Source organism: Carettochelys insculpta, chromosome 10 (assembly GCF_033958435.1).
Source record: "Carettochelys insculpta isolate YL-2023 chromosome 10, ASM3395843v1, whole genome shotgun sequence".
NCBI lineage: Eukaryota > Metazoa > Chordata > Testudines > Carettochelyidae > Carettochelys > Carettochelys insculpta.
The window spans coordinates 6,377,711-6,403,720 of NC_134146.1; the positions used below are offsets into that span (position 1 = coordinate 6,377,711).

General features: G+C 43.1%; 1 protein-coding gene and 2 non-coding genes across 6 annotated transcripts in view; all 3 read left to right on the forward strand.

Annotated features, from left to right (window-relative positions):
• Positions 1-22,372, forward strand: part of ATG16L1 (autophagy related 16 like 1) — a 30,336-nt gene extending 7,964 nt beyond the window's left edge. The window contains exons 6-19 of one of the 4 annotated variants that reach the window (XM_075003989.1): positions 2,533-2,598; positions 3,562-3,645; positions 4,391-4,447; positions 4,636-4,683; positions 5,213-5,315; positions 6,306-6,411; positions 7,690-7,760; positions 10,296-10,367; positions 15,595-15,715; positions 16,610-16,715; positions 17,523-17,672; positions 18,393-18,440; positions 20,372-20,473; positions 20,860-22,372. In XM_075003989.1, coding sequence (XP_074860090.1) covers positions 2,533-2,598; positions 3,562-3,645; positions 4,391-4,447; positions 4,636-4,683; positions 5,213-5,315; positions 6,306-6,411; positions 7,690-7,760; positions 10,296-10,367; positions 15,595-15,715; positions 16,610-16,715; positions 17,523-17,672; positions 18,393-18,440; positions 20,372-20,473; positions 20,860-20,953 — 1,228 coding nt within the window. In that variant the 3' untranslated portion in view covers positions 20,954-22,372. Of the gene's footprint in view, positions 1-2,532; positions 2,599-3,561; positions 3,646-4,390; positions 4,448-4,635; positions 4,684-5,212; positions 5,316-6,305; positions 6,412-7,689; positions 7,761-10,295; positions 10,368-15,594; positions 15,716-16,609; positions 16,716-17,522; positions 17,673-18,325; positions 18,441-20,371; positions 20,474-20,859 lie in introns of those variants that run through there. The other 3 variants (XM_075003990.1, XM_075003992.1, XM_075003991.1) reach the window with 3 other exon arrangements.
• On the forward strand, positions 5,608-5,880 carry LOC142018742 (small Cajal body-specific RNA 6). The gene has a single exon (XR_012646913.1).
• On the forward strand, positions 8,657-8,920 carry LOC142018743 (small Cajal body-specific RNA 6). The gene has a single exon (XR_012646914.1).
• Positions 22,373-26,010: the final 3,638 nt, after the last annotated feature.

The window sequence follows — 26,010 nt, forward strand, 5'->3', positions numbered from 1 at the left end:
GAGCTTTGTTTCAAGGTGCTTGGCTAGTGATTCCAACCAGTTCAGGGGAGCAACTTTGTTCAAAACTTCAGTAAACACTGTACAGTGGAAACCCTATTTACATGATTTCGACTTCTGCGTTACTTGGATTAACATGAGTCAAAATTGTGAGTGATGGGGAGCAGGAAACCAGGCGGTCGACTGCTGTGGCTGTCTGTACAGAAGAATGTTGACAGGAGCATTTCTCCCGTCAACTGTCCTTAATCCTTGCCATTTGTGAGGAATTCTAGGGTTGACCTTGACCCCAAAAGACACCATTTTGCTCATGCAGAAAACAAAACCCTGGAAGACCAACCCTGAGAGGCTCAATCTTTTGCAGTAGTGTGGCTTTAGCCTGAGCATCTTCTCATCTTTACTATATTTGCGGCACTGTCTTTGTCAAAACTGCATGTGACAGATGAATTGTTGTTCAGTTCATTAGTTTTCATTACCACTTTTAAATATTCTCTTGTATGGGCGTTTCCCAATATATGTGTCACACAAGCACATATTGCTGAATCATTATATACATTGCTTCACTCATCACGGCTTAAATTGGCAAATTCCCCATAGTATTTCCTGCACGCTGTTCAAGTTCCTTTTCATACTTTGCATCTAGGATCCTTCCACCAATGTCTGCTCTGCCAGGTAGAATGTAGCCTGGTTGTGAAGGACTCAATCATGTCAGTAATGGCATTTATTGTTAATAATGCAAAAAGGAGAATTTGTGGCATAAATGAACCTATCAGTCTTTTCATCTTGGGTGTCTTGTTGGTATTTGCTGGTACTTGCTACAACCCCATCCATGGGGGGAGTTTAACTGGATGATTGAAATCTTTTTCCTACTACTGATGATTTATTTTCTGAAATAAGTACCAATGGATGACTCTGAAGTTGTTGCAAATAGTGTAAGAGACTTTAGACTGTCTTAAATTAGATCCCAAAACAAAATTAAAAATGATTTTGAATAGTCATTCTTCTCCCTATTTAATTATTTACATTTTTCCAGCAAGGACGCACGTCCAATTCCACATTACTAAAAAAGCTAAGACTGATTGTCTTTAGAGTATACCTAATTTTGGAGTAAACCCCATTGAATTCCCTGGGCCTTCTCTTTTGTGAGAAAATGAGTATAGGATATGTTTCTTTGAAAAAGCTGAGTTATCCTGAAGTAAAATAGGGGAATAGACTTAAGACATCACCATTGTGGTCTGTGAGTGTGCTGTTCTAAATTAAGGGGCATGTATTATGTAATACAAGATAAGGAAATGACACTCAGTAGCAACTGGCAACTCTAGATTTCGCTTACTGCAGCTTTCTGTACTGTATACCGGTGACAGTCTATGCTTAGTTAACTAACCAAGCCGTAATGATTAGCGAAGCTGAACTTCTTTTCTAGCAACGTCCAACATAGCAAATAGCAAAGAATGGTGGATTGCAAAGTGAATTATTTAAGTTACTAGCCATTCGATCCACATTGTTCTTCAGACACATCCATAGCATCATAGAATACTAGAACTGGAAGGGACCTCAAGAGGTCATCAAGTCCAGTTCCCTGCCCTCTTGGCAGGACCAGTCATAATCTAGACCATCCCCAACAGGTGTCTGTCTAATCTGCTCTTAACTTTCTCCAGCAATGGAGATTCCACAACCTCCCTAGGTAACTCATTCCAGTGTTGTAATTCGCATAATTTCTCCCCATAAGCAAGTTTCCTTACGATATTCTATTCTTGCAGTTAGGTCCTGCGTCATCTTGCAGTGCTTACACCTGACACGTTTGTCTTTTTTACCCAGGGAATGAAAGTCTGCAAAATATTGCCGGTTAAGTCTGTCTTACGCCCAAAAGCCATGATTGTTTTTTTGTGGGGGGCTATGGGAAGCTATGTGGCTGCTGAATAATGTCTTCCCTTATTCATTCTGCGCCAATCCACTGTTCCTTTCTATGCTGCCTCTGACCTTTCCTATATATTATCTCTCTGTTTTAAGACAGCGTCTTAGCTAATTCCTCAGCTGTGCTTGGCACAGGTCTACCACCACATAAACACAGAACTAAAACAATCCTATCAAGCTTTGCCTGTCTTTGCACATGCTGAGAAGCAGAAATTTAAAGCTCAGAACTTTCAGGGAGCAAGAGCTAGTGGTTAGGCTGTACAGACTAGAGCCATTCGTTCATTTTCATGGGACTGTAATTGTATGTGTAGCATGTTTGTGATGAGATTTAATTGTAACTGTATTTAACGAGCAATTTAGTATATTGGTTTTAAAAACACTTCTTTTATAATTGGATTTTTATCCACCCTGATTAATCTACACATTTACTTAATCCATTCCTTATAACTTTGTGTTAACAGCCAATATTACTGAGATGCATCCAGTCTTCAATGTATGCGCTTGTCAGATGCAGCATAAATTCTTGCCTCCTTGGCATGTGATTCCTGTGTGCTAGCATACAACCTCTCTAGACTTTTTAAGTGACATATTGTAATGTTCTGCTTACAAACTTCTTCTCTCTAGGAGGCGGCAAGCCAGGCTGCAGAAGGAGCTAGCAGAAGCTGCTAAGGAACCGCTGCCTGTTGAACAGTAAGTAACCCTGATTTCAGATAGCAGAGATGCACCCAAACTGAGATATGGGAAATCAGTCTGTTCCATTTCTCGTGACTGGTGTGAAAGGTGTCTCCTCTTCTCATCGCTATTTAGGAATGTATTTTTATGGAGACTTAGTGTAAATGACCTGTTTGTCTTCAATAATTGTGATAAGAGGAGTGTTAAAACTTGCCTATTTTTGATTTTAAGCTGGAGTTTTCAATTAATTTCCTTATTTCTATGTTTATAGAATGTGGAGCTCTGCCATAACTAAAGATATCAAGTCAAGACAGGTTCATTCAGTGAATTTGAACTCATAACTCAACCAAATACAATTTCTGTGCTGCAGTCCAGTTGGCAGGTGGAGTAGTTGTCTTGCTCAGGGAGTGTGGATCACTGTAAGCACTTATGTTTGGAAAAAGTCAGGACTGTATACAACAGTAAATGAGGTTTCATGTGAGAGTAGAGATTGTACATGTTGGGGAAAATAGTATCAGTTTCTTCCGTGCTGGAATGGATTTATGCCTAGATTCTGCTTTGCTTTCTTATTTACCACTTTAAGTATGAAGTGTCTGTGTCTCTGATTTTTTTCTGATTTGTCCTCCTTGCTTACTGTTTTTGCTTCTCTGTGCCTTAAATATTGAGTCTGTTCTAGTCTGGCTATGGTCTGAAGAAGTGGGTCTGTCCCACGAAAGCTCACCTAATAAACTATTTGGCTAGTCTTTAAACTGCTACTTGACTGCTTTTTGTTTTGATATCTCTAAGTTACCAACTAGGTGGTAATAGTGTGTGGATTAACTGTAAACCAGTGTGGTGAAGAAGAAGGCATGTGTATGGGGAAATACTTGTTTGCTTTAAAGATGAATAGAGTTGCTGCCTTTGAGGTTTGTCAAAGGGAGTTGATTACAGCAAGCCTTAGGTGGCTGGTTCAAAAGGAGGCATATTCCCATACTTTTCCAGGGATGATGACATTGAAGTACTTGTTGGAACTGGTGACCCTGCTGAAGAGACCTCTCCTGTGCGAGCTGTCAGCCGGACATCCAGGTATGTAGATTGATAGGGAGAGGAGTTTTTTAGCAAGGCGGTTGCATGTGGAAGGGTTTTAGAATAGAGTGGTACGCAGTTGCATGGGAAAGTAATAGGAGCTATTTGCCATTCTCATTGATGCACATAGCTAAAGCGCATTGGAGCACATGCTCATGCTGTAGCTTTCAGCAGCTTCATTCTGCATAACTATATGCTGCTGTTTATTCCTTTGTTCTGTTTAAAGCTAAGCTAGTGTCTGGAAAGCACTGAATTAATCCAAACTTACAGCCAGAAGTTACACAAGAAATTACTGTACTTATTTTAAGGGCCTAAGAGGAATGGGCTGCAGAGCATAATGAAAACTTACGAAAAGCTACTTATCTCCCTTCCCACCTAGACTTAGGAGACACATTTCTTACTGCACAATAGCAAGAGTTGGGGATAGAGTTACATGAACATCCTCCCACTGCAAGAGTGGGACTCAAAGAATGATTGAAACTCTGTTCAGACTTGGCAAATTGTTTAAACCAATGAAGAAAGCCCTTTCTCAAAGTTTTTTATAAGGTCCTTAACCTCAACCTTCCAAGCCACTGGTAATGGTAACTTGCATGTGCTGCTGCTGCTGCTTCCATGGGATCTTTCCTCCTGAGCTTGGGTCTGAAAAGGGAGTGTCTTTTCCCAGATACTTGATGTTGGGAACTGTATTGATCTTCATTTGAACAATCTGTTCATAAGGCTTTAACCTGTCCTCCCTCCTCTTTAGTAAGCGACTGTCCCAGCCAGCTGGAGGCCTTCTGGACTCTATCACTAATATCTTTGGGTAGGTTAGAACACTTTCACCTTTTCTCATTTATGTATTCATTTCAACGTACATCAGAATTTCAGTGATGTAAGGAATACAGATGTCTTAATGTCAGCCTTTCTTCTAGTTTTTTTTTCTTTTTGTTCTTCTCAACTTCCTGTTTCTTCCATCTTGCCGTATGCTGACCTCTGACCTTTTCCCTCCAGTCTGTCTGAGTCTTCCCTTTTGGGACATCACTCTTCTGATGCTGCCAGGTGATAACATTATTCACTCTTAGTTCAGCATGTGAATATATGACACTGAGTAATGTGAAACACAATTTCACTTCCCCAGTTAGGCTTCAGTTGTACATAACGCTGGTTAGAAACTTTCCAGTTACAGATTCAGGCTGTCCTGAGTGGAGCAGTATATGGGTTTGGTTCTTTCCAAACATAGTGGTATCATCAACATTTCATTAGTTGGGGTTTTTTCCTCCAGTTACTGTGCTGTAGTCAGACCCTCTAAGTGGAGCTCTGCATTAGGTGGAAGGCCTTTCTTCAGAGTAGTGTTGGAGTTTGGGCTTCCAGATGACGTACCTGCTGGCTGGGATCTTCTCAGCCACAGTAGTGCAGTCTGAGCTAGACTAGACACAGTGGTGTGGTTGCAGTATATCCCTCTGAACACATTGTGATGTTTACATTGACTCCTTAGTCTAAGATGACCACTCAGACATTTACGCTGGCAGAGAATTTGAAAGGAACTCTGTCCACTCGTCTATGTAATGCATTTTTGTGTCCATCGCAGGAGGCGCTCTCTGTCCTCATTTCCTGCTCCCCAGGATACTGTAGATGCACATCCAGGTTCCAGTAAGGAAGTGAGAGTGCCCACCACTGCAGTGTATGTCTTTGTAAGTATATCCAGGAATGACAAGCTTCTTTAGGCTGTTTCTGCCTGAGAGGTGGAGAATTTGACCCTTTGAGCAGCAATTGCTATCTGGGATAATCTAGCTTTCCTTGTTTTAAACTGTTCCAGGTAATGTTTTCAATTTAAAAGATGGTATGTGACTTACTGAGGCAGCTAGGTCCATTTAGTCCATACTGACTTTACTCAGTCTAGATCTCCACCTCAAACGAAAACGCACTCAGGTGCACGCATCCGTGGTGCTCTGTTGTGGTCCTAGTTAATGTGCATCTTGCTGAGGTCAATGATGAATAGTAAAAGGTCTGAGTACACAAGAAAATTACAATCCCATTACTCTTTCAGCTCCCAGCAGTCTCTCGTCCCATTAAGCTATAGCAGTGCTGTTACTGGGGGAGAGGCTGCTGACAATTTAGGACAAGCTCAGTGCCTGCTGTCCGCAGTGTAAGGAAGCATGGTCCTGAGTGTCATCCTACAGAACCAATTAAGGAGTTTAGGGTTTTGGGATGTATTAATTTGTGGTGTGCATGATCTCAAGTTTTCAATCTGAGACCTCTTGGATGTGTTATGATTTGATGAGGCCATTTTTGAGTCTGCGTTGGTGCAAGGCAGCTCTTTGCTCATCATTTTATAGTTGGAGAGTAAATATCAGCGCAAACTCGTGTGAACCAGTCATTTGCTTTGAATGGTTGCTGCTGGGGTGGCAAATGAAATCTCAGAGATTCTCTAGACTCATTCTACTACCTTGGTAATCCACATGATTAATTATGATCTTCTGATTTATTTAATACCAGTTTTGCTGATTTTTAGTGCGAGCCTTCTGCATATCAAAGATGGATCATGTTTGGGCTAAATTTCTGTTTTTTGCAGCCTGCTCTTCAGCAAGCTCAGCATGGTGCTGCAGATGAATAATTCTGTTTAGTTTGTGCTGATGCCATTGTGGGTGGTTGTGATTGTCTGTTTGCTCTTACTTGCCCAGGATGCACATGATGGTGAAGTGAATGCAGTGCAGTTCAGTCCTGGTTCTCGATTGCTAGCGACGGGAGGCATGGATCGGAGAGTTAAGCTCTGGGAAGTCTTTGGGGGTAAGCATCTGCACTGAGGTATTTTGTGAAGAGACCTAGGCCATAAAAAATACTCTGTGGCTTGTACCAAAATTAGAATCCCTTACAGGTGGCTCATGCAAAATCAATTTTCTCCTTAAAGTTTTTGACTCAGTTGGTGGCACTTTTAAGCAGTATACTATTCCACGGTTCCAGACAAACACTATGTAAGTGTGAAGTAGTTATGCTAGGTCAGCTAAAATACTACTAAAGGAATATTGGAGTAAAGCCAGGCTCAAGCAAGTTGACTGAAAGCCAATGTCACTGAGATTGTTGTTTTTTTGTGTCACTATATTACAGTAGACCCCTGAAATACATGTGCTTGAGTTGCACATATCTTGGGTTAATGTGGCTCTGAGTGGCAGAGAGCTGGTGTCCGCCTCCCTGCTGCTCAGAGGAGTGGAGAAACTGACCGACACTGCTGCGCTGGTTAGTTTCCTGTCTCCTGTTGGGGCTGGCGGATGACTTGGCCACCACTGACAGGAGAGGTTTCCCTGCTCCTGTCGGGAGCATCAAGAGTTAGGGTTTTCCCCTGATAAGAGCAGTTTCTCTGTTCCTGTGAGGGCCAGCGGGAGTCAGGCTGCAGCTTTGACAGAAGCTGTTTCCCAGGTCCTGTCAGGGCAGCAGCCTGACTCTTGGCTGCCATCACTGAAAGGAACAGGGAAACTGACCAACGTTGCTGCACTGGTCAGTTTACAGGCTCAAGCCAGTGGAGGGGAGCTGGAAACCAGGGGGCTGCTGCCCTGGTCAGTTTCCTCTCTCCTGCAAGTGGCAGCAGCTGAGAACCTGACTCTTGTCTGCTGCCACTGCCGGGAGCAGGGAAGCCTTTCAGGGGCAGCAGCCTCCCCACTCCTGTTGGGGTGGCAGCCTGACTCTCAGCTGCTGCCTGTGGCAGGAGTGGGGCTGCAGAGCCAAAAGTCAGGCTGCAGCCCCTGAGAGAAGTGGGGAAACTGATCAGCGCTGGTCAGTTTCCCCTGTCCTGTGAGAAGTGGGCAACCCAGAGGCAGGCTCTTGGTTACTTGTCACTCACAGGATATAGGAAACTGACCAGTGCTGCTGCGCTGGTCAGTTTCCTGACTTCCCCTGAGTTGTGTGAATTTTGACTTAGATGGGTTTGCGCGAGATCGCAACTCCCACTGAAGATTTACTGTGATTCCCCCAGCATGGTGACCAAATAGAACTAACACAGAAGTTCAGATCCTTGCCACTATTTATATCCAGTCTGGTCCACTGCTTAATTGTTTGTCTTTCTGCCTACAGATAGGTGCGAGCTGAAAGGTTCTCTCTCTGGCAGTAATGCAGGGATTACAAGTATTGAATTTGACAGTGCTGTAAGTATTTGTGTTTGTCTGGGGAGAAAGTAATTGCAGTTGGCTATATTTGGCTACCAGTTTCATCCATATGCTTTGAAATACATCCCCAAAGAATCAAGTTAAAGGTAATGCAGAAGTTCAGATCTTGTAGGTGTACATGACACATTTTAAAATACAGTACACGCTTTTTTATACAGTAGGTTGAACTCTGATTTCAAATGGTTTGTTTGGAAAGAGACAGTTCTGTGAATTAATCAAACAGAATTAAGGCCTCTGTATTATAAATAAGGGTGTGTCTACACTTAAAACAGTAGAGCAGGATTGCTACACTGCTTCTGCATACAGACAATACAGTAACAGGAAGGGTTCTCCTATTTCTGTAGTTAATCCAACTCCCCAGGAGGCAGTAGCCAACTCACTGAAAGAACTGTTCTGTCTGCTCTGGATGCTACATTGTCATAGCTTTGTGTCTTGAGGTGTTGATTTTTCACACCTGTTAGAATCATAGCTATGCCAATATAAAGTCCCAGCGTGGACCAGCCATTAGAATACATTAGGATATCCATGTGTATTTATTGTGGTTTAATGGACCTACTTCAAATTCAGACCAATCGATATTTCAGGATTAACTTTGAGTGTCTTCCCCTCTTCCCAGCCCTCCCTCACTGCCCCTCTCCTCCCCCAGTAGACCATCCCCAAAGCTCTCTCTTCTGCACTTCACTTCTAAGAAGAGAAACGAAATCCAGACATCTGGACTGTCAAGAATTTAAAAATGAGCGAGGTCTTACCCAATCTATGAATTTTCATTGCTGCTTTATGGACGCCTTCCAGCTGTTGGAGTAGTGTGTATCTGCTCCTGCAATAGACATTTTAAGTGCACACAACTTGGTGGTCAGGTGTAGCTGTCTTACCAAAGTCTGAGATGAATAGTAAAAGATGTGGCTGCCATTGGATTATACTTGCATCACCCTTTCAACTTTCAGCAGTTTCTCACCCATCATACTCCATCCGTGCTATGACTCAGGGAGTGTTTGCTGACAAATTATGATGTGTTCAGTTTGTTCCCTTAAGCATTCTGGGCACAATTCTGAGCTGCATCCAACAGAACCAGTCAAAGTAGTATGGGGTTTTGGAGGTGCATATTTGGGTACATGATCTTAAACTTCTTTGCTGAGATCCCTTTCATAACAGGCTGTGCCCGAGGCCAAGTTTGAAGCCATCTTTACAAGTGTAGCTTTTTTGTATTTTTGCATTAGATACATTTCCAAAAAATCTTATATTGGTCTTCACCAGTTCATCAGAGCAGTGGTCCCCAAACTGTGGGCCATGCCCCTTGAGGGGCACAGAGGAATATCTGGAGGGGGAAGGGTGGACCTGAGCCAACCCTCTGGGGAGGCAGAGAGGGAGCAGGTGCCATGCAGCTCCACTTTGTCACCAGGTCTGCTGTGGCCTCAGCCCCCGTCCAATCCACACAGACACTAAAATTCTGGTTACCTGTCATAACTGGTCTCTGTCCTGGAGGATGGGAAGAGCAGTAGCAGCAGCTGCTGCTGTTGGAGCCTTGTTCTAATGTAGGTGTCTTGAACACATTATAGATCTTTTTTTTAACACATGCATCGTGGGCTCCTCGATCCTTTTTCTGAATCAACTGAGATTGACAGTTGTGTGGGCATAAGTCTTGCTCTGGGATTTTTCTTGAGAAATAGCTATTCAGTATAGCATCTTGCACTACATCTGTCTAGAACAGGCGTGTCCAGCCTGCGGGCTGCATGCGGCCCTGGACAGCTAGTAGTGCGGCCCCACAAGATTGTAAACTTTTAACATTATTATGTGATTTATATACATTAACTATATTTTATATGCGGCCCAAGACAATTCCTCTTCACTCAATGCGGCCCAGACAAGCCAAAAGGTTGGACACCCATTCTAGACAGAATGAGAGGAAGGAGCCACCCTCCTCAGGCTTCCTAAAAATCCATCTATCTGTTGTCTGACCAGAACATATTAGTTTTTACTACTTCTGCTGAGAACCATGTAAGTGAGGGTGAAATTAACAGAATCAGGCCAGCATCGCTCTGCAGCTTGGGTCAGCTTGGCCCGACAGCGGAGGCAAATGTTAGAGCTGGTTGTGGGGAAGAAGAGCCACAAACTGGAGGCTGGGTAAAGACAGATTAGTAGAGAAACCCACCATCCTTATGGCAGCAAGGGGGTTATGAGTAGAAGTGGAATGGAGAGAACGTTCCTCCTGTCCAGCAACTTGGCAACCATTCTTTTCATAGGCACTTGTTTTGGGAATCTGTGGTGGATATGGCTCATGGAGAACCATTACATCTTTGTTTAAAATGTCTTGAAAAATCTTCCTTTCCCAAACTGAATTCCTGTCCATTCGCATGGCTTTCTTAGCAGTATAGCACTAGACGTGAACCCTGTGGTTTGTCAATTTTAATGCCTGTCTCATAGTATTGAGACTTTTTGGAGATATTTGCTGCATGTAGTAGTTTACTTCTCTCAGTCTTTCTGTGAACTTGACTCAGATTCCTCTTGTTTTCACAGGGCTCTTACCTCTTAGCAGCTTCAAATGACTTCGCCAGCAGAATCTGGACTGTAGATGACTATAGGTTACGGGTGAGTCTCATAAAGAAAGCAAGCAATGCAAACGTTACTTCTGCCTTGTATTCCATTTATGTTCTTGAGAAGGACATTGGAAAATTGCATATATTCCACTATTTTGGGATCTTGACAAAGGTTTTTTGTTTTCTGTCTTGCAAAACATTAATTGATTCCTCCTCCCCCTTCCTCCCTCCCCCAGTTAATGGCAAAGAGCCTTTATAGCATAACCTGATGTGCAACACTGGCCACTGCATGTAGCTCTCAGAATCCTTTCCAGATAAGTAGCGACCAAACATATGACCATTTCTTCTTCTGCACACAGGAAGTGTTAACTTTAGAACCATATAAACGTTAAAACACAGCAGACTTAAGGAGCTAAAGGCTTTAGCATGGTTCACAGAGTTAGTTAAAACAGTTGTTTTCTAGAATCATACTTTTTTTTACTGAGCAGGAGTCATCCTGGGTCCTTGGCTTAATTGTTGGTATAGGTAAACCCTGAAGCGCTAGTCTCTAATCAGGATACTTAACCAAAGACTGAACTATCATACATGTTCTTCCTCCACCTCTCCAGTATGGGTTTTTTGGCCCTGACCCAAAGCAGAACTTGTTAGTGATCTCCTTGGACTGAAAAGAGGTCTTTTCTCTTAGCAGAGGAAAATTTTCAGAGACCACTTATTCCCACTCCCAGACATGAGTTTTATTCTTGATATTTTTTTTTAATTTATTTTAAATATTATTTCACCAAGCATTATTTGGCATACTGACTCTAACACAACATATCTTTAGTTGCTCTTGCAAGGTCTTGCTTGCCCAATCTGGCATGAAACAGTCTTAGGTGGCCAGGCCTGGTCCCTTTCTGCTGCAGAAGCTTTGCAGTCATTTCTGCACTGGCTAGCATCCCACACTCTCTACAGGCATTAGATGTGAATCTGAATCTCAATTTACCTGTTGCATTTTTCGATTTGTGGCATGAATGCTTTAGTTCGGTAGATCTTCAGCATTTAATGATTTTTTTTTTTTTTTTAAATTCACCCACAATATAATTAACTTGATTGCTTTTATGATGAAGATATTTGTCTCTAGAATGCAATCTCATGTGGGGTATTTGCCACAATGTGTTGAAATCTTCAGCTCTAGATTGGCCGAAAAATCTTACCATCAGTTAGAAATAAAGGTATATAACAGTTTAATATATCATCATGAAGGATATGATTCTTTCATTATGGTCATGGATTTTGTGACTTTCTAGGACCTACATGACTACCTCTGCGACAAGGCTATGGTGGCTGTCAGCCCTGAGGCTGCTAGCACAGCTGACTGACTAGCACAGTGGCTGGCAGCCACAAGCCATCACAGCAGAGTTTGTTGTCCCCCCCACCCCCAAGCCCCTTGCCAACTGGGCATTTGTGGTAAAAGTCAGGAGCTGTGTCTACACGTGCACGCTACTTCAAAGTAGCGGCACCAACTTCGAAATAGCGCCCGTCGCAGCTACACGCGTCGGGCGCTATTTCGAAGTTAACTTCGACGTTAGGCCGCGAGACGTCGAAGTTGCTAACCTCATGAGGGGATCGGAATAGTGCCCTACTTCGACGTTCAACGTCGAAGTAGGGACCGTGTAGACGATCCGCGTCCCGCAACGTCGAAATTGCCGGGTCCTCCATGGCGGCCATCAGCTGGGGGGTTGAGAGATGCTCTCTCTCCAGCCCCTGCGGGGCTCTATGGTCACCGTGGGCAGCAGCCCTTAGCCCAGGGCTTCTGGCTGCTTCTGCGGCAGCTGGGGATCTATGCTGCAGGCACAGGGTCTGCAACCAGTTGTCAGCTCTGTGTATCTTGTGTTGTTTAGTGCAACTGTGTCTGGGAGGGGCCCTTTAAGGGAGCGGCTTGCTGTTGAGTCCACCCTGTGACCCTGTCTGCAGCTGTGCCTGGCACCCTTATTTCGATGTGTGCTACTTTGGCGTGTAGACGTACCCTCGCAGCGCCTATTTCGATGTGGTGCCGCGCAACGTCGAAGTTGAACATCGACGTTGCCAGCCCTGGAGGACATGTAGATGTTATTCATCGAAATAAGCTATTTCGATGTTGGCTTCACGTGTAGACGTAGCCAGGGACAGTTTGTATTTGTGGGCGTCAGTGAATTTTTATTTCCCATGACTGGTCCCAGATCTTTGCTACAAACACCTATGACGCAGTCTTAACTTCAGTCATTGTTTATGTGGTGCAAAAAGTTCCCATGCAAAAGTGTCTTGACAAGGTCTTGCAGTTTTCTGGTGTCTCTGACTTCTGGCTTTGGGTTAGTATATTCCTGCTCACTGAGTTAATACGGTACTTTGAATCCTTTTCTGAATGGATTTAGTGCATAAATTCATCATGCCTTGCATGTGCATTGAGAGCTGCTTCAAGTCACCTATTTATATTCACTTGTTAATGGCAGTGCAGCAATGGACTATTTTCTGAGTCCGTTTTATATTTCAAGGTGGAGAAAGCTATAACTGGGGAGGCTGTTCTAGATTTGATTTTAACAAGTAGGGAGGAACTGGTTGAGAATTTGAAAGCAAAAGCCAGCTTGGTAAAAGTGATCATGAAGTGATAGCATCTGTGATTCCAAGGAATGATAGGAGGGAAAACAGCAAAATAAAGACAGTGGTTTTCAAGAAGTCATACTTGAGCAAAGTTGGAGAGTTGGCAGGTAAGGTCCCACGGGGAGCAAGAGAAAAAGCAGTTGACAGTTGGCAGTTTTTAAGAGACATGTTATTAAGGGCCCAAGAGCAAACTATTCCACTGAATAGAAGAGAGAGACAGTATGGGAAAAGACTACCTTAAGAAGAGAGCACTACAAAAGTTGAAAACTAGTTCATATTACAAAGGATGAACATAAACAATCCAGGGTAAAATTAGAAGGTCAAGGAACAAAATGAGCTCAGACTAGCTAGAAGCATGAAGGGTAACAAAACATTCTACAAATATATTAGAAGCAAGAGGAAGACCAAGGACAGTGTGTGCCCATTACTCAATGAAGAGGGAAAAACAGTAAGTCTGTATCTAGACTGCAGGCTTCTGTCGGGAGACTGGAGATATCTCAGCAGAAGTCTGCCATGACGAGAGAGTCCTGCTGTTATCCCTGTCTTCCTCGTTCCACCAGGAAGAAGGGATGTTTCACCAGAGGGGTTTTCTGACATTTGGCTCCATGTGGAGAGGCCAGATGTCAGGAAGGCATCTCCCAACGGAACTATCGGCAAGAGATACACAAATGCAGTGTGCAATTTGCGTATCTTTTGCTGGCAGTTCTCGGCAATCTAGACGCAGCCTAACAGAAGATGTGGAAATAGCAAAGGTGCTGAATGACTTCTTTGTTTCAGTTTTCACCAAGAAGGTTGGTGATTGGACGCCTAGCATAGTGAACACTGGAGAAAGCGAGGTAGGTTCAGAATTTAAAACAGGAAGAGAAGTTAAAAATTACTTAGAAAAGTTACATATCTTTCAGTCACCAGGTCCTGATAAAATACATCCTAGAATGGTCAGGGAACTGATAGAGTTGTTATGGGAGCCAATTGTTTCTTTGGTAAGTCAGGGAAAATGGGAGAGGTTCCGGAAGACTGGAAAAGGGCAAATAGAGTGCCCATCTATAAAAGGAAAATAAGGACAATGCAGGAATCTATAGACTGGGCAGCTTAACTTCTGTGCCGTGAAAGATAATGAAGCAAATAATTAAGGAATCAATTTGCAAACATCTGCAAGATAAATGATTAGTAACAATTGGCATGGATTTGTAAAGAACAAATCATGTCAAACCAACCTGATAGCTTTCATAAGGATAACAAGCCTTGAGGATAAGGAGGAAGGCCCAGAGAAGAGTAACTAAAATGATTAAAGGTCTAGAAAGCATGACCTGTGAGAAGATAGAAAGAACTGGGTTAGTTCCATCTAGAAAAGAGAAGACTGAGGGAGGGGACATAAGAGATTTAAAGTGTCTAAAAAGTTGCTGCAAGGGGTGGGGCAGGATTATTCTCCCTAACCTCTTACGATAGGACAAGAAGCAATGTGATTAAGTTGCAGCAAGAGAAGCATAGGTTGGATGTTAGGGAAAACTTCCTAATTGACAATGTGGCCATACATTGGAATATATTATTGAGGAAGGTTGTGGAATGTCCACCTTCGTAGAGTTTTGAGATCAACTTAGACAAATATCTGTCAGGAATGGTGCAGATGCTGCTTGATCCTGTCATGGTACAAGTGACTGGACTTGACCTCCCAAGGTTCCTTCTAGTTCTAGTGTTCTATGATTCTCAAAGATCTTCTTTATCCATAAAATTGTGGTATCCAGAAATTGTCTTGTTACAACCACTGAGATAATCCGTGGCCTAGGGGTTTTTGGGCTGTGCAATAACTTTTCAGTTCCTCAGACTCTGCTCCCATTTCATTTCCATTTTTAAGTCTTCTGCTAGTTCTGTAGTCTGTGTAGCAATATGCAAGTTGGAAGTTCAGTGACTTAATTTTGGGGTTTGACTTTTGGTAAGGATTGGTCTCTGATCCTGGCAGCCTGTTCCCTCCTGCTACATTAGTTCTCTGATTAGTTCTAAGAATCTAATAACTAGTGATGGCTATGATTCATGGTCCAATGGGTCCTGACTGTGGTTGGCATCAGGCAGAAATAGTAGAAATAGTCCTAGAACTTTGCTGATGGGAACAGTTCTAGAATCTCTGGAGATCTCAGGCTTCCAAGATGAGACTTCAGAGTTTAACACTAGAACCCTTTTTCCTATACTTGAAAAAGTCAGTTTCTAAAATCTGGAGACACCATCACTCCAACTCTTAACTGTGCTTCATTACACCCCGAGTCTCTCCTTCCAGACTGTGTTGTAGTTACCATCCTTTCAAACAAGGTTACTAAGGGAGGTAGCAAAAAGTCATAAATTCCAAAAGAACGATTCCTTAACGAGCTAAAGGAGTTACTTTCTCTCTGATACATCTCCCATCCAGTGGCCGAGTATGCTGCCTCTGCAGTACTCTTGGCACTGGCTGACTCACAGAGAAGCAACAAGGGATTCAAAACTACATTCTGTTTAACCAGAATGGAAAGGTTGTGACCCTTGCCTTCGGTCACATATTAAACTAAGATAGGAGGAATTGAATTTAAGATTTTTGTCCCCAGTAAGCAGTTGAATGACAAGATCAGAGCCATGAGGACAGGAAACAAGTACAGCTGAAACTGTGCATTTACCCCAGGTGTATCTTCTCTCCCCAGCACACATTGACAGGCCACAGTGGAAAAGTTCTGTCAGCCAAGTTCTTGTTGGATAATGCACGCATCGTGTCAGGGAGTCACGACCGGACCCTCAAGCTTTGGGATCTGCGCAGCAAAGTTTGTAAGGAAACTTTCAACCCCAGCATGAATACCATTTCTGTTTTTCACACCTCTTAGTCTCTTTCTAGGATGTAAATTGAAGTTTCATGTAGGCTTAATTGTTTCATTCTCTTAATGTCCAGAAAATTGTAGCTATACTATTTTTTGATATGTGGATCTTGGTTATTGTAAACTTATGGGGTCAGGCCTGGCTGTTAACTGGATGAGAAACTTAGGAAAAGACCATATGCTGCAGTGAAAAGCATTGCTGATTGGTCAGCTACACTCTGTAGCTCCTGTTGTCCATCAAACTGTAGGGTGGATTTCTTACTCTTCTGTAGAAACTTGGAACCAGGTTGGACATAACAGGGGGCTGGTCTTAAGTCTTCTCTTGAAAATCCTACCTGCGGTTTCTTGCCTCCAACTGAAGCAAATAGTAGGATTCAGTTCTTCGTAGCAGAAACATTTCTTAAAATAATTTCCTGGTTTCTGTTGGCCAAGAAACAACCTTTCTTCCCCAGCGTCCTACATCGCTGCATATATCAAGTGTAGTGTGCCATATATCTCATCTGTGACTTGTTTGCTTTGTCGCTACTTCATAATCAGTTGGCTATCCTTGTACAGGTGAAGGGACATTGGACAAGGTAGCTGAGATATTCAGAGGAATAATGTGCTTTTGTGGATTTTGAATCTTCAGTAATCAGTTTCTTGTAAGACAGGGCTCACTTGTTCTCTCTCTTTCCCCCACCCCTCAGGACCCCACACTCTTCCCAGGGCTGTAGTTTCAGAGTAGCTACTGAATTTTCTATATTTGCTGTCAGATGGCTTTTAAATACTGCTATCAACATGTACATCACAATGGGAATTGGACTGCGCTGTTGACAACTCCTCCATCCCTTTTTATTGTCTTTTCAAGGTATAAAAACAGTATTTGCAGGATCAAGCTGCAATGATATCGTATGCACAGAGCAGTGTGTAATGAGTGGGCATTTTGACAAGAAGGTTCGCTTCTGGGACATCAGGTAAAATGTTCTTTTGACACAGGGTTAGGCACGTGAGATTGGTTAGAGCCTCTAACAATTTAATGCTGATTGGAGAGTGTAAGATGAATCTGAGTTGTGGACCCTACTCCTCCTTCCACTCTTACTGAGCTCTCTCTTGCTCAGAATATTTCTTACAAGACCATGAGGAAGGCACCAAGGACAAATAACCTTTTTTGCACTCCAGAACTGTTCTGATGTCTGAGCTTATTAGCAGCATGGTGTGTTGTGTAATATTGGCAGTGCAGCAGCCCCTGAGTAAGGAAACACGTTGCCCTGCTGTTTCTCTACTTTTCTGGCTAAGTATCCATAGGTCATTCTGAATGAAGTTCTGGTTATTCCTTGGTTAGGCACAAAATAGCCACAGTGCGAGGCTTTAGTAGGAAAATAAGAAAAATTAGGATAATGAACACAAAGTGGGTACCTGGCCTCCTATCCTCAGGCTCTGGGGCAAATTCAGGGGTACTCCTGACGGAATGCTATAACAAAAAAATTATGTGCACAGTATTTTAACATTCTGCATATTTTGTCAGTAAATAAACGTAAAGGTTCTAGTATGACATTGGGAAAGTACAGGCACCAACAGATGTGAGTGGGTGCCCAAAAGAGCGTGCATATGCATAACAACTGCTCTTGCAGGAATTTTTGCTTTCCCATCAGAGTTATTTTTCTTTGGAGAGGGAAAGAAATCTGCATGGGATGGGAATTCTGTGGGCACACATCAGCACAGTACTTCTCCAGGAGTAAGGGTCCTTGTTACAAAGTTACCATGCTGTTTTCTGTCTTCAGGACTGAAAGCATTGTACGGGAGCTGGAACTGGGTGGGAGGATCACAGCTTTAGACCTGAACCCAGAGAGAACAGAGCTCTTGACATGTTCCCGAGATGATCTGCTGAAAATCATTGATTTGCGAGTCAATGCTGTCAAACAGATTTTCAGGTGAGTGTGATCTCAGTGTAAGGGGTATGTGACAGGTGACTGGATTTGGTGGCGTGTTTGTAAGTTTGCTATTTGCCTGTGTCCTTTGTGAAACAAACCTTGCAATTTGTCCCTTAATGGAGAGGTCAAAGCCTTTGGAGCCATGTTTTTGACAATTTTGGACAAAAGATGTTCAGTTTGAACCTGTCTAGTCCGACACTCTCATCTGGTAATATCTGTAATCTGGCATGATTTTAGTTAGCCAGAATGACCAGTTATCATGGGTGTGGCCAAGTTTCCCATGGTCCCATAAAGTTTGTTTGCAGCCACCGGTCCTGGCTCTCAGTGTTCTGTGCAGTTATTTATCTGTAATTTACCCCCAAATGTCTTCTAAGAGCCCAGTAAGCGGTGGAGGTTTGTGTAATTGTGCTAGATCACATTGAACTCCTGTGGTCTGGCAAATTCTCTCATTTGGCACCAGTCAGGTCCTGAGTGCCAGACTAGAGAAGTTCAATCTGTATTTTGTTGCGATTTTGGCTCCATCTTTTTGAAGGAGACAGCTTATACCCTTCACCGGGGAGAAAAGTCCAATAAATGAGACTGGAAAGAGAGAGATGTTTCATGTTCAGTAATATGTAGCATTTATCCCAATCAGTGCAATAATCTTCTTTTAGTCCCCGATGAGTCCCCAGGCCTCATGTTTGAGGAATGTAACAACTACCTGATTCCGCCTTGTTTCAGTGCCCAGGGATTCAAATGCGGATCTGACTGGACAAGAGTTGTCTTCAGGTAAGCAGCCAAATTGGTGGGTCAGGGTTGGTGGGAGACGTTAGTTGGTTTACTGCAAATTCTTAAATGATATTTTGAAGAGCAAAGTTCCAAACCACCATCCACTGTCAAACTAATTAGCATTTTTTACCTTCTTGACTGTTGTGCTACAACTCTAAGCTCCACATTTAGTTTGCAAGCTGTAGCCATTAACACTGATCATGAGACAAAAAAGGGACACTTAGCACTGGGCAGTTAGCAAGACTGTTTTCAGACATGGATATCTACCAAAAGAACTCACCATTTCTAGAAATCAGGAAAAAAGGTACAGGCAGCATTCCACATAGTGTGCGTACGCACTGTACTAAAAAATAGTAACAGAGAGGAAACCATGCTAGTCTATACACTATCAAAACAAAAAGCAGTCAAGTAGTACTTTAAAGACTAGCAAAATAGTTTATTAGGTCTGTTAATATTGGAAAGTCAAACCTTGAAAAACAAGGAGGATTGTCCATGGAGCCTTAATTTGGTCCTGAGTGCATATTTATTATACCACCTTATTGCAGCCTTGTTCTACCTTGGGTTGATCATCCAGTCCGTCTTCTCCTCTTCCACCCAAACATCTTGTGCAAATTCCTTGGGTGTGCCTTCTGCTTCCTCCTCCATGCTGCCTGGACTCTACCAACCAGGGTATTGAGAGGTGAAGGAGGATAGTCACCTGGCTGTCAGTTGTAGTGCCCAGTGTGTCATAGCAGCTGCGGGGACAGCAATTGCAGGGAATTCCTGCTCAAAGCCAGTGGCCCAGGGCTGGAACATTCCACTGCATATGTCAGCTACTTTCTTTGAAGGCTCCCATTTCTAACAAACATGTACTGAGCATCTAACCTGTGAACTGCCATTTCTCAGTGCCATTAATTTGTCTGCATCTGGGTAGCTTTTCATGGGAACAAGAAAAGAGCACTGAAACCAGGCTGGCATGTCTTTACTCCAAAGTATGCAGGTGATAGAACTTCTCAATGAAATGGAGTAAGAAATGGTTTAACATGGAAACAACATTTTTCTAGTGTCTTTCTCAAACAATTGAACCACTTCTGCTGAAATTCAAGTCAAAATAGTTGGCCTGGGACAGGCACCTGGCAAGGAAGACTTCAGCCCACGTGGTTATGGTTTGGCAAAGCTATAAATAAATTAATATAGGAATTGTTTGGCAATTTTAAGCATAGAAGAAGCTACCAATTCTGCAGATTTTAAAACCAAATAAAAAGCCCACATTAAGGATTTTTAAATATGACTGACACAAAACTAAAAAAGTTTAAGATCTAAACCATGTAATCGGTAAGTTTAAGGGTTAAATACCTAAAGCATTGAAAAAAGCCCTGGCTAAATTTAGTGAATAGAGACATGTTATATCTGAACCACTTTGGTTATGTTTAACCTTCAATCTTCCCCACCACCTCCTTTTTTTACCTTGTTGATTTCAAGCTTTTTGGCAGGGGGAAGAGCCATTTTCTGTGTTTAAGGTGCCTACCACAAAGGAAACCTATTTTTCTTCCTGGCCTTTGACGCTTATTATTACGGGCCTTTTTTAGGTGCTTTAAGCTTATACAGCATGCCTTATTCATTGATCTCGCAGTGCTTTACAAGTGAGGTAAGCATTGTTATCCCCATCTGAGGCACAGAGGTAAAAGTGACTTGCTGACGTCACCCAACTAGCCTAAGTAGATTTCACAAGAACAGCATATATCTTTAAATACTAGCCACCTGGATGGTCCATCATGTGATCTGGAAAGTCTTGGTAATCACAGTGAATAAGAGCTGGTAAAACCTTTATTTTCTAGTGCAGACTACCCTGAGCCACTTTCAGTTTGCTTACTTTGGAAACATGTGAGACAAAAACTGCTAACTTCAAACTGAATTGTGTTTTCTCTTTTGTGCCTGATATGTTTCAATAGCCCCGATGGTAGCTATGTGGCAGCTGGTTCAGCTGATGGGGCCCTTTACATCTGGAATGTGCTCACTGGGAAGGTGGAGAGAACGCTTGCAAAGCATCACAGGTGAGAGAGGAAGTTGGTTGACTGAACTGGTGCAGGCTCATGTTGGTCCTATGGCGAGATGGGGTATTGCAAATGTAGAGTTCCATTCACATCGGAGTGCATGACATATTTATATGCAGCTTCTCTGTGGATTCATGGTAATAACCAGTAGAGTGGGAATTAAGGCTAGAAAAGTTTAGTTGCTGGATTGCTTGTTCACAATTAGCACATTAATTATAATATATTCTAAATAGCTCTTGGGAGGGCTGTTAGAAATGCAGGTGTAAATAAAAGCAGACAGTGAATTAGCTTAAGCTCTTTAAAAACTATGAGGTTTAATTTCACCTTTCCTAAATGCTGCTGTGAAATTAGAATCTGTTCTAAATTGACACCTGGCTTCCTTTCAGCTCCTCTGTAAATGCAGTGACGTGGTCACCAGCTGGTGCCTATGTGGTCAGCGTCGACAAAGGAAACAAGGCTGTCCTGTGGTCCGAATTTTGATTGGAAAGAGATAAGACTATTTTAATTTTCTCACTTGGAGGGTGCTGGTCCAGGGCTGGACAGAGGCCCAAACCTAGAGCGGTCCTTCAGACATCAACCAGTGGGCTTCCCTTCTCAGAGGAGAGCTCTGTTAAGGCAATCTAGGATGGAGGAGGCAGAAGCAGAGCCCTTTACTGCCTGTAAGTATTCTGCTGGCACTTGGACTCAGCAAAAAGTCAGCTGATTTGGATGGTGAATACTACTAGTCTTGCCTTGACATACAGTATCTATGCACTGGACAGAGCCGAAGATACTACCCAGATTCCCTCGTTGGACAGCTGTGCCAAATATGCTGTTATACAAGCGTATGTACAGCACTTCTGATTTGGAAGTGTTGGAAAAAGTTTACCATTTATTCTGACTTAATGCATGTCCTGTCTCCTGTGTTCTGTTCCCATGTAGTAGCTTAGGCATGAAGCGAGGGCATCCTGAAACACAGGGTTGGTACTAGTCAGTCTGTACAGTGATGGAACACATTGAAATATTTCTGTTGCTCTGGCAGTTCTGCCCCCTGTGGCATTGGCTGAGTTTGGGGCTTCTCCAATTCTGACGTGGTTTCTCTGGCAGATGGTAATCTGAGAACTCCTTGCATCATTTTGACTGTATTTCAGGGAACTGTCCTTTCTTCAGGGATGGGATGATGCATCTTTGTAAAAACTCCCTCCAATAGTTCCTATAGCAGAAGTACCAAAAAGTGGGGGAAGGAGAATTTGAACCAGTATGTTTCTCTTTCCAATCATGGGCGAGAGATGAGGAGCGATATCTGCTTTTGGAGTGGTGATGCTGCTGTAATGAGGAATGTATCCACACCAAGATGTCCAGTACCGGAAAATAAATATACAGTCTCTGCTGCTGTCCATCCATCCTTCTTTACTGGAGGCTGTTGGTGGAGCACGGGGGAGCATTGGGATTAAATCCTGAATGTAATGCTCTGGTGCTGGCAATTCCCTGCCACTTTCCCCTTTCTGAGCACATGTGCAATATTCTCCTTTGTGCTTGATCCCTTCCTGTGGCATCTAACGGGATCCCTGTGCCCTCACCCATCTAGGTATGTCAGGAGGTTGGAGGAGAACTAACTGTGGTGTTTCATAACTCTTTATCAAGTCCAACTTTTCTGCCTCAGATGGGCCCCAAGACAAGCCACCAGCCTTCTGTCGCCTTTTTGTTTGCACTTTATTTTGCTTCCTTCCTGAGCTTGTTTTCCAAGGAAGTGTTTTGGCAGGTCAGGAAAGAGGGTGGTTCCTAGACAGAGCTCTCTCTTTCTCAGCCTTTTATTCAGACTTCTGAAGTGGAGAGTTGGGCACATACAGGGCAAATCTTTTATTTATTCCGCTACCCACAAGAACTTGATTTGTAAATAAACCTGTGTTCTGCTTTTAAAACTCACAATGTTTCTCCTCATTTTGTTTGTGTTTCTTCTTGTCATGGAAGCAAGGGGAACAAACATCAAGTTTCTTCCCTCCCTCCTTTGCCATTTTAGCGGGTTAATGTTAGGTTTGGATCCGATGCTGGAGACAGCATAGGCACTGGCTCCACAGGTGCTCCAGGGCTCAAGCACCCTGGGTGAAAGAGTATTCAGCACCCACCAGCTACAGCTGTTTGGGTGCGGCTAAAGGGGTGGAAGATGGGAAGAGGTGGCGTGAAGGGTGGTCTCATGGGAGGGGTGGGCCACTGGGGGAAGAAGCAGCCTGTGTTTGACAGATCTCCAGTGGGTATCCATTGTCCTGCGGCCAATCTTGTCTCATATCAAGAATGCTGTGTTGAAGCTGAAGTTAAAAGTTCTGGTTCTATGTTGGTTTAAGCTTCTAGCACTGGGGACTGTGGCCCATGTTTTGAAGCTTGAAAAGTTGATGCACACTTGCATATGTGGGAAGAATTACTGAATTCAGGATTACTAGTTTCCTAGACACTTTCTGCTGCGAAATGCCTGTTCCTTGGTTATTGGCTGAACTGCTACGTCGCCTCTGCCTCCCAGTGCAGTTTTAAAATGTGATATAAAGACGAGTAATACACTGAACACTAAAGGAACTGCCCCTGCTGACACTAGAATAATGGAACAAAGCCTTCACCTCCTTTTGGGTATGAAGCTTCTTTGGCTAATGATCTTCAATTTTGGTGTGAAGAAACACTCGGCTGATGGCTCGTACTCCGAAGGCAAAGCAAAGATGATGAAAGCAGAGTTTCAGTCTTACTAATAATTGAGGTAAAAATCCCTTGGGATTTGAGGCACACTTTCTTAGGTTGCTGCTCTTTCAGTCTGTTGTCTGCTCCCTGAAGTTTGCTGCAGTAAATTTTGCATCTCCAGGTCCTTCTAAGAGGTGACCCTTCTCAGTGCCTTGGTGACCTCAGGGGTATTGCAAATAAAGCAGCTCGCTAAGTGATGATTCAGTGGGATGAAAGATTTACCAGGGGATTAACTCTACCCAAATAAGAACTGGGCAGGCTGTGGTGGGAGGATCAGGAATGGTTTAAAATGTTATAATTTATGTTGGATTATTTGTATTTTTCTACAACATACACAGTTATCTTGGTCTGAGGTTCTGGTGCCAGAAAATGTTTTGCTTGGTGAATGCCACTAAACAAATTAAGATGGAGCACACACAAAAACGAGAGGTCAAGACAGACCATTAAAAAAATAGACAGTTTTGAGAGGTATGTACAGTATCATCCATCAATCAAGTAACCAACCCCACGCTTCTCCCCGTGTGCAAATCCTGTTAACTATTTGAAATTGTACCTGTACTTTCTATCCAGGGTGCACTCACCTATCTTCTAAACAACTGCAGCTTCCAAAGACAAGCCAAGAATTCTGGTCCAGTGAAGCAGATCTGACAAAGACAGTGACCTGCTAATAGCTTCTTGGGTGTCCGCTACATTTCGGTTAATTTGGAAATAGAGGATCGGCCCTTGCTTTTCATTTTAAGGGAATCTTTAGTGCATTTTTCACCACTGTTATGATGGATTTAAAAGGCAGGAAGTAGTAGCATCTACTTTGTTCTCTTGGAGAAATTTTGTCATCCTGTAATGCAGATTCTGAAGACCATGGAGGAGCAATTTCATGTTCCTCTGGGAAGATAGTTGCAGCTTTCTGGAGGCCTTTTAGAGGCTTAATGTCCTTGTTTCGTACCTCTCTATTTGGGAGTCGTGAGTGTGTCCAATTGACTGTGGACCGAGCCAGGAAAGGAAAAAGTAACCACTAGAAATGTGTATGAAATGAACTGCCCTCAACAAAGAACAGCACCCTGAGCCTGGGCATCCCATTACTGTAATTCCCTAATAGAAGAGGTGGCATCTACAGCAGAAGTATTGGGGAGAGCGGGGAGATGAGACGTTTGAATGGCAGAGCTGGGGAAAGCGGAAACAAGGGGGGAATTGGGCCCTTCTGTTAGCAGTGTTAGACAAGACCTCTGCTTGCCTTGCCTTTAACAAGAAGCACAGGAGCCTGATGGAGGTTCTGCAGGCTTCTTGTTTTTCCTCCTTGTCTGAGCTCGTGGTGTTCTCTGTCCCAGGAGCCTTGTGGTAGAAGCAACAAAGGAGAAAGGGAGAGAACAAAGTGAAGTACTTGCTGTGGACAGTTGCCCAGCGGTTCTGACTGCAGGCTGCTGTTGCAGTCTGCCTGGAATGAACCCCAAGGCTCAGAGAGACTGCAGGAGCAGAGCTACAAGTAAAGTCCTCTTGTCCCCATCTGCCATTTTTTCTGGTATATCTGAAAGGTAGTCGCCTCCACAGCTTGAGTGAAATGTGTCTGCTCTGGCAAGGGCAGTGTCCAGCTTTACACAGAAACTAACAGCAGAATAGCTGCACGTCGCACACCAGGCCATAGGAAATAAACAGCAAATGCTGCTTTATTAGCATGGTTATGGGAGATTGTCTCCCTGGAATAGCATTCTGCTCTCCTAGGAGTTTAGGGGAAGGGCAGAACCACCTGAAAGCTGTTCCTAAAATGTCCATCATTGCAATAGTGCTCAAAGACTTCATTCAGCACTGGGACTTTGTGCTAAGGTGAATAGTCCCTCTCCCAACCCCCAGTGATGACCCAGGAAGCTCTGGAACAATTGTAGCTTCCTCTCAGTCTATGACAGAGTGGCGCATGCTAGAGCTGCAGGAGTGTCTCTGGTCTCTACCCTATAAATGTTTGCTAAATCAAAATGGAATTGGCTTCACTTGAGGGGTGCAGGCATGTTTTTACTTTTCCCAAGATGCTCTCACCAGGTTCTTTGGGGCAGGAGGAGTGGGATTTTTTTAAAAACACCTATGCGATTTAGTGGCACAGTCCCATGTAAGCCTCCTTGGCACTTATGGAAAAGCTAACCTATGAATGTTTGCGTTTGTGAGTATTCACCTGTGTTGGCTTCGAGTTAATAGTTGGTGCACACTTTTGACTTTCTGAATGGTTACACCCTCATTGCAAAAATTTAATTCAGTTGCAGAATGGAGACAATACCAGGGATCTCTCCTGCGAAAACAAGTACCACCAAAATATCAAGCCAAGACTTACCCACAAATTATTGGGTGAACAAAATCAAATTGAAATTCAAGACAAGCAAAAGCTGTTTTCCAATAATTTGGGAGCTTGAAGCTGAATTGGTCAATTTGTGTCTACTGTACATCTTCGAATGTGTATTTGAGTGTGCAATTTCCTCTTTATAAACGCATTGAGGGAAACAGTCTGCAGGGACACCCAAAAGCTATTGTATAATATAGCAAAGGGATGTGAGTGACACGAATAGATCAGCTTTGTGTCAATGCTACAATCCATCAATTGTGAAAATAACATTATCAATTGATGATATGCTTGAAATTCTTAGAATAGCCTGTATTTGAGATTTGTTCTAATGCTAACAAATACAACATTTCTGAAAGAGTTCTTTGTTCAGCTCCTTATTAGGCAACATGATTTGCAGCCCCAAGAGAAAAAGAGATGGAGAAGGAGCTTTAGAATAAAGCTGATTTTCTCCTGCTCCGTATAAATCTGTACTATCTTTACACCCAATGAATCTTGGAGGATAGCACTTGTA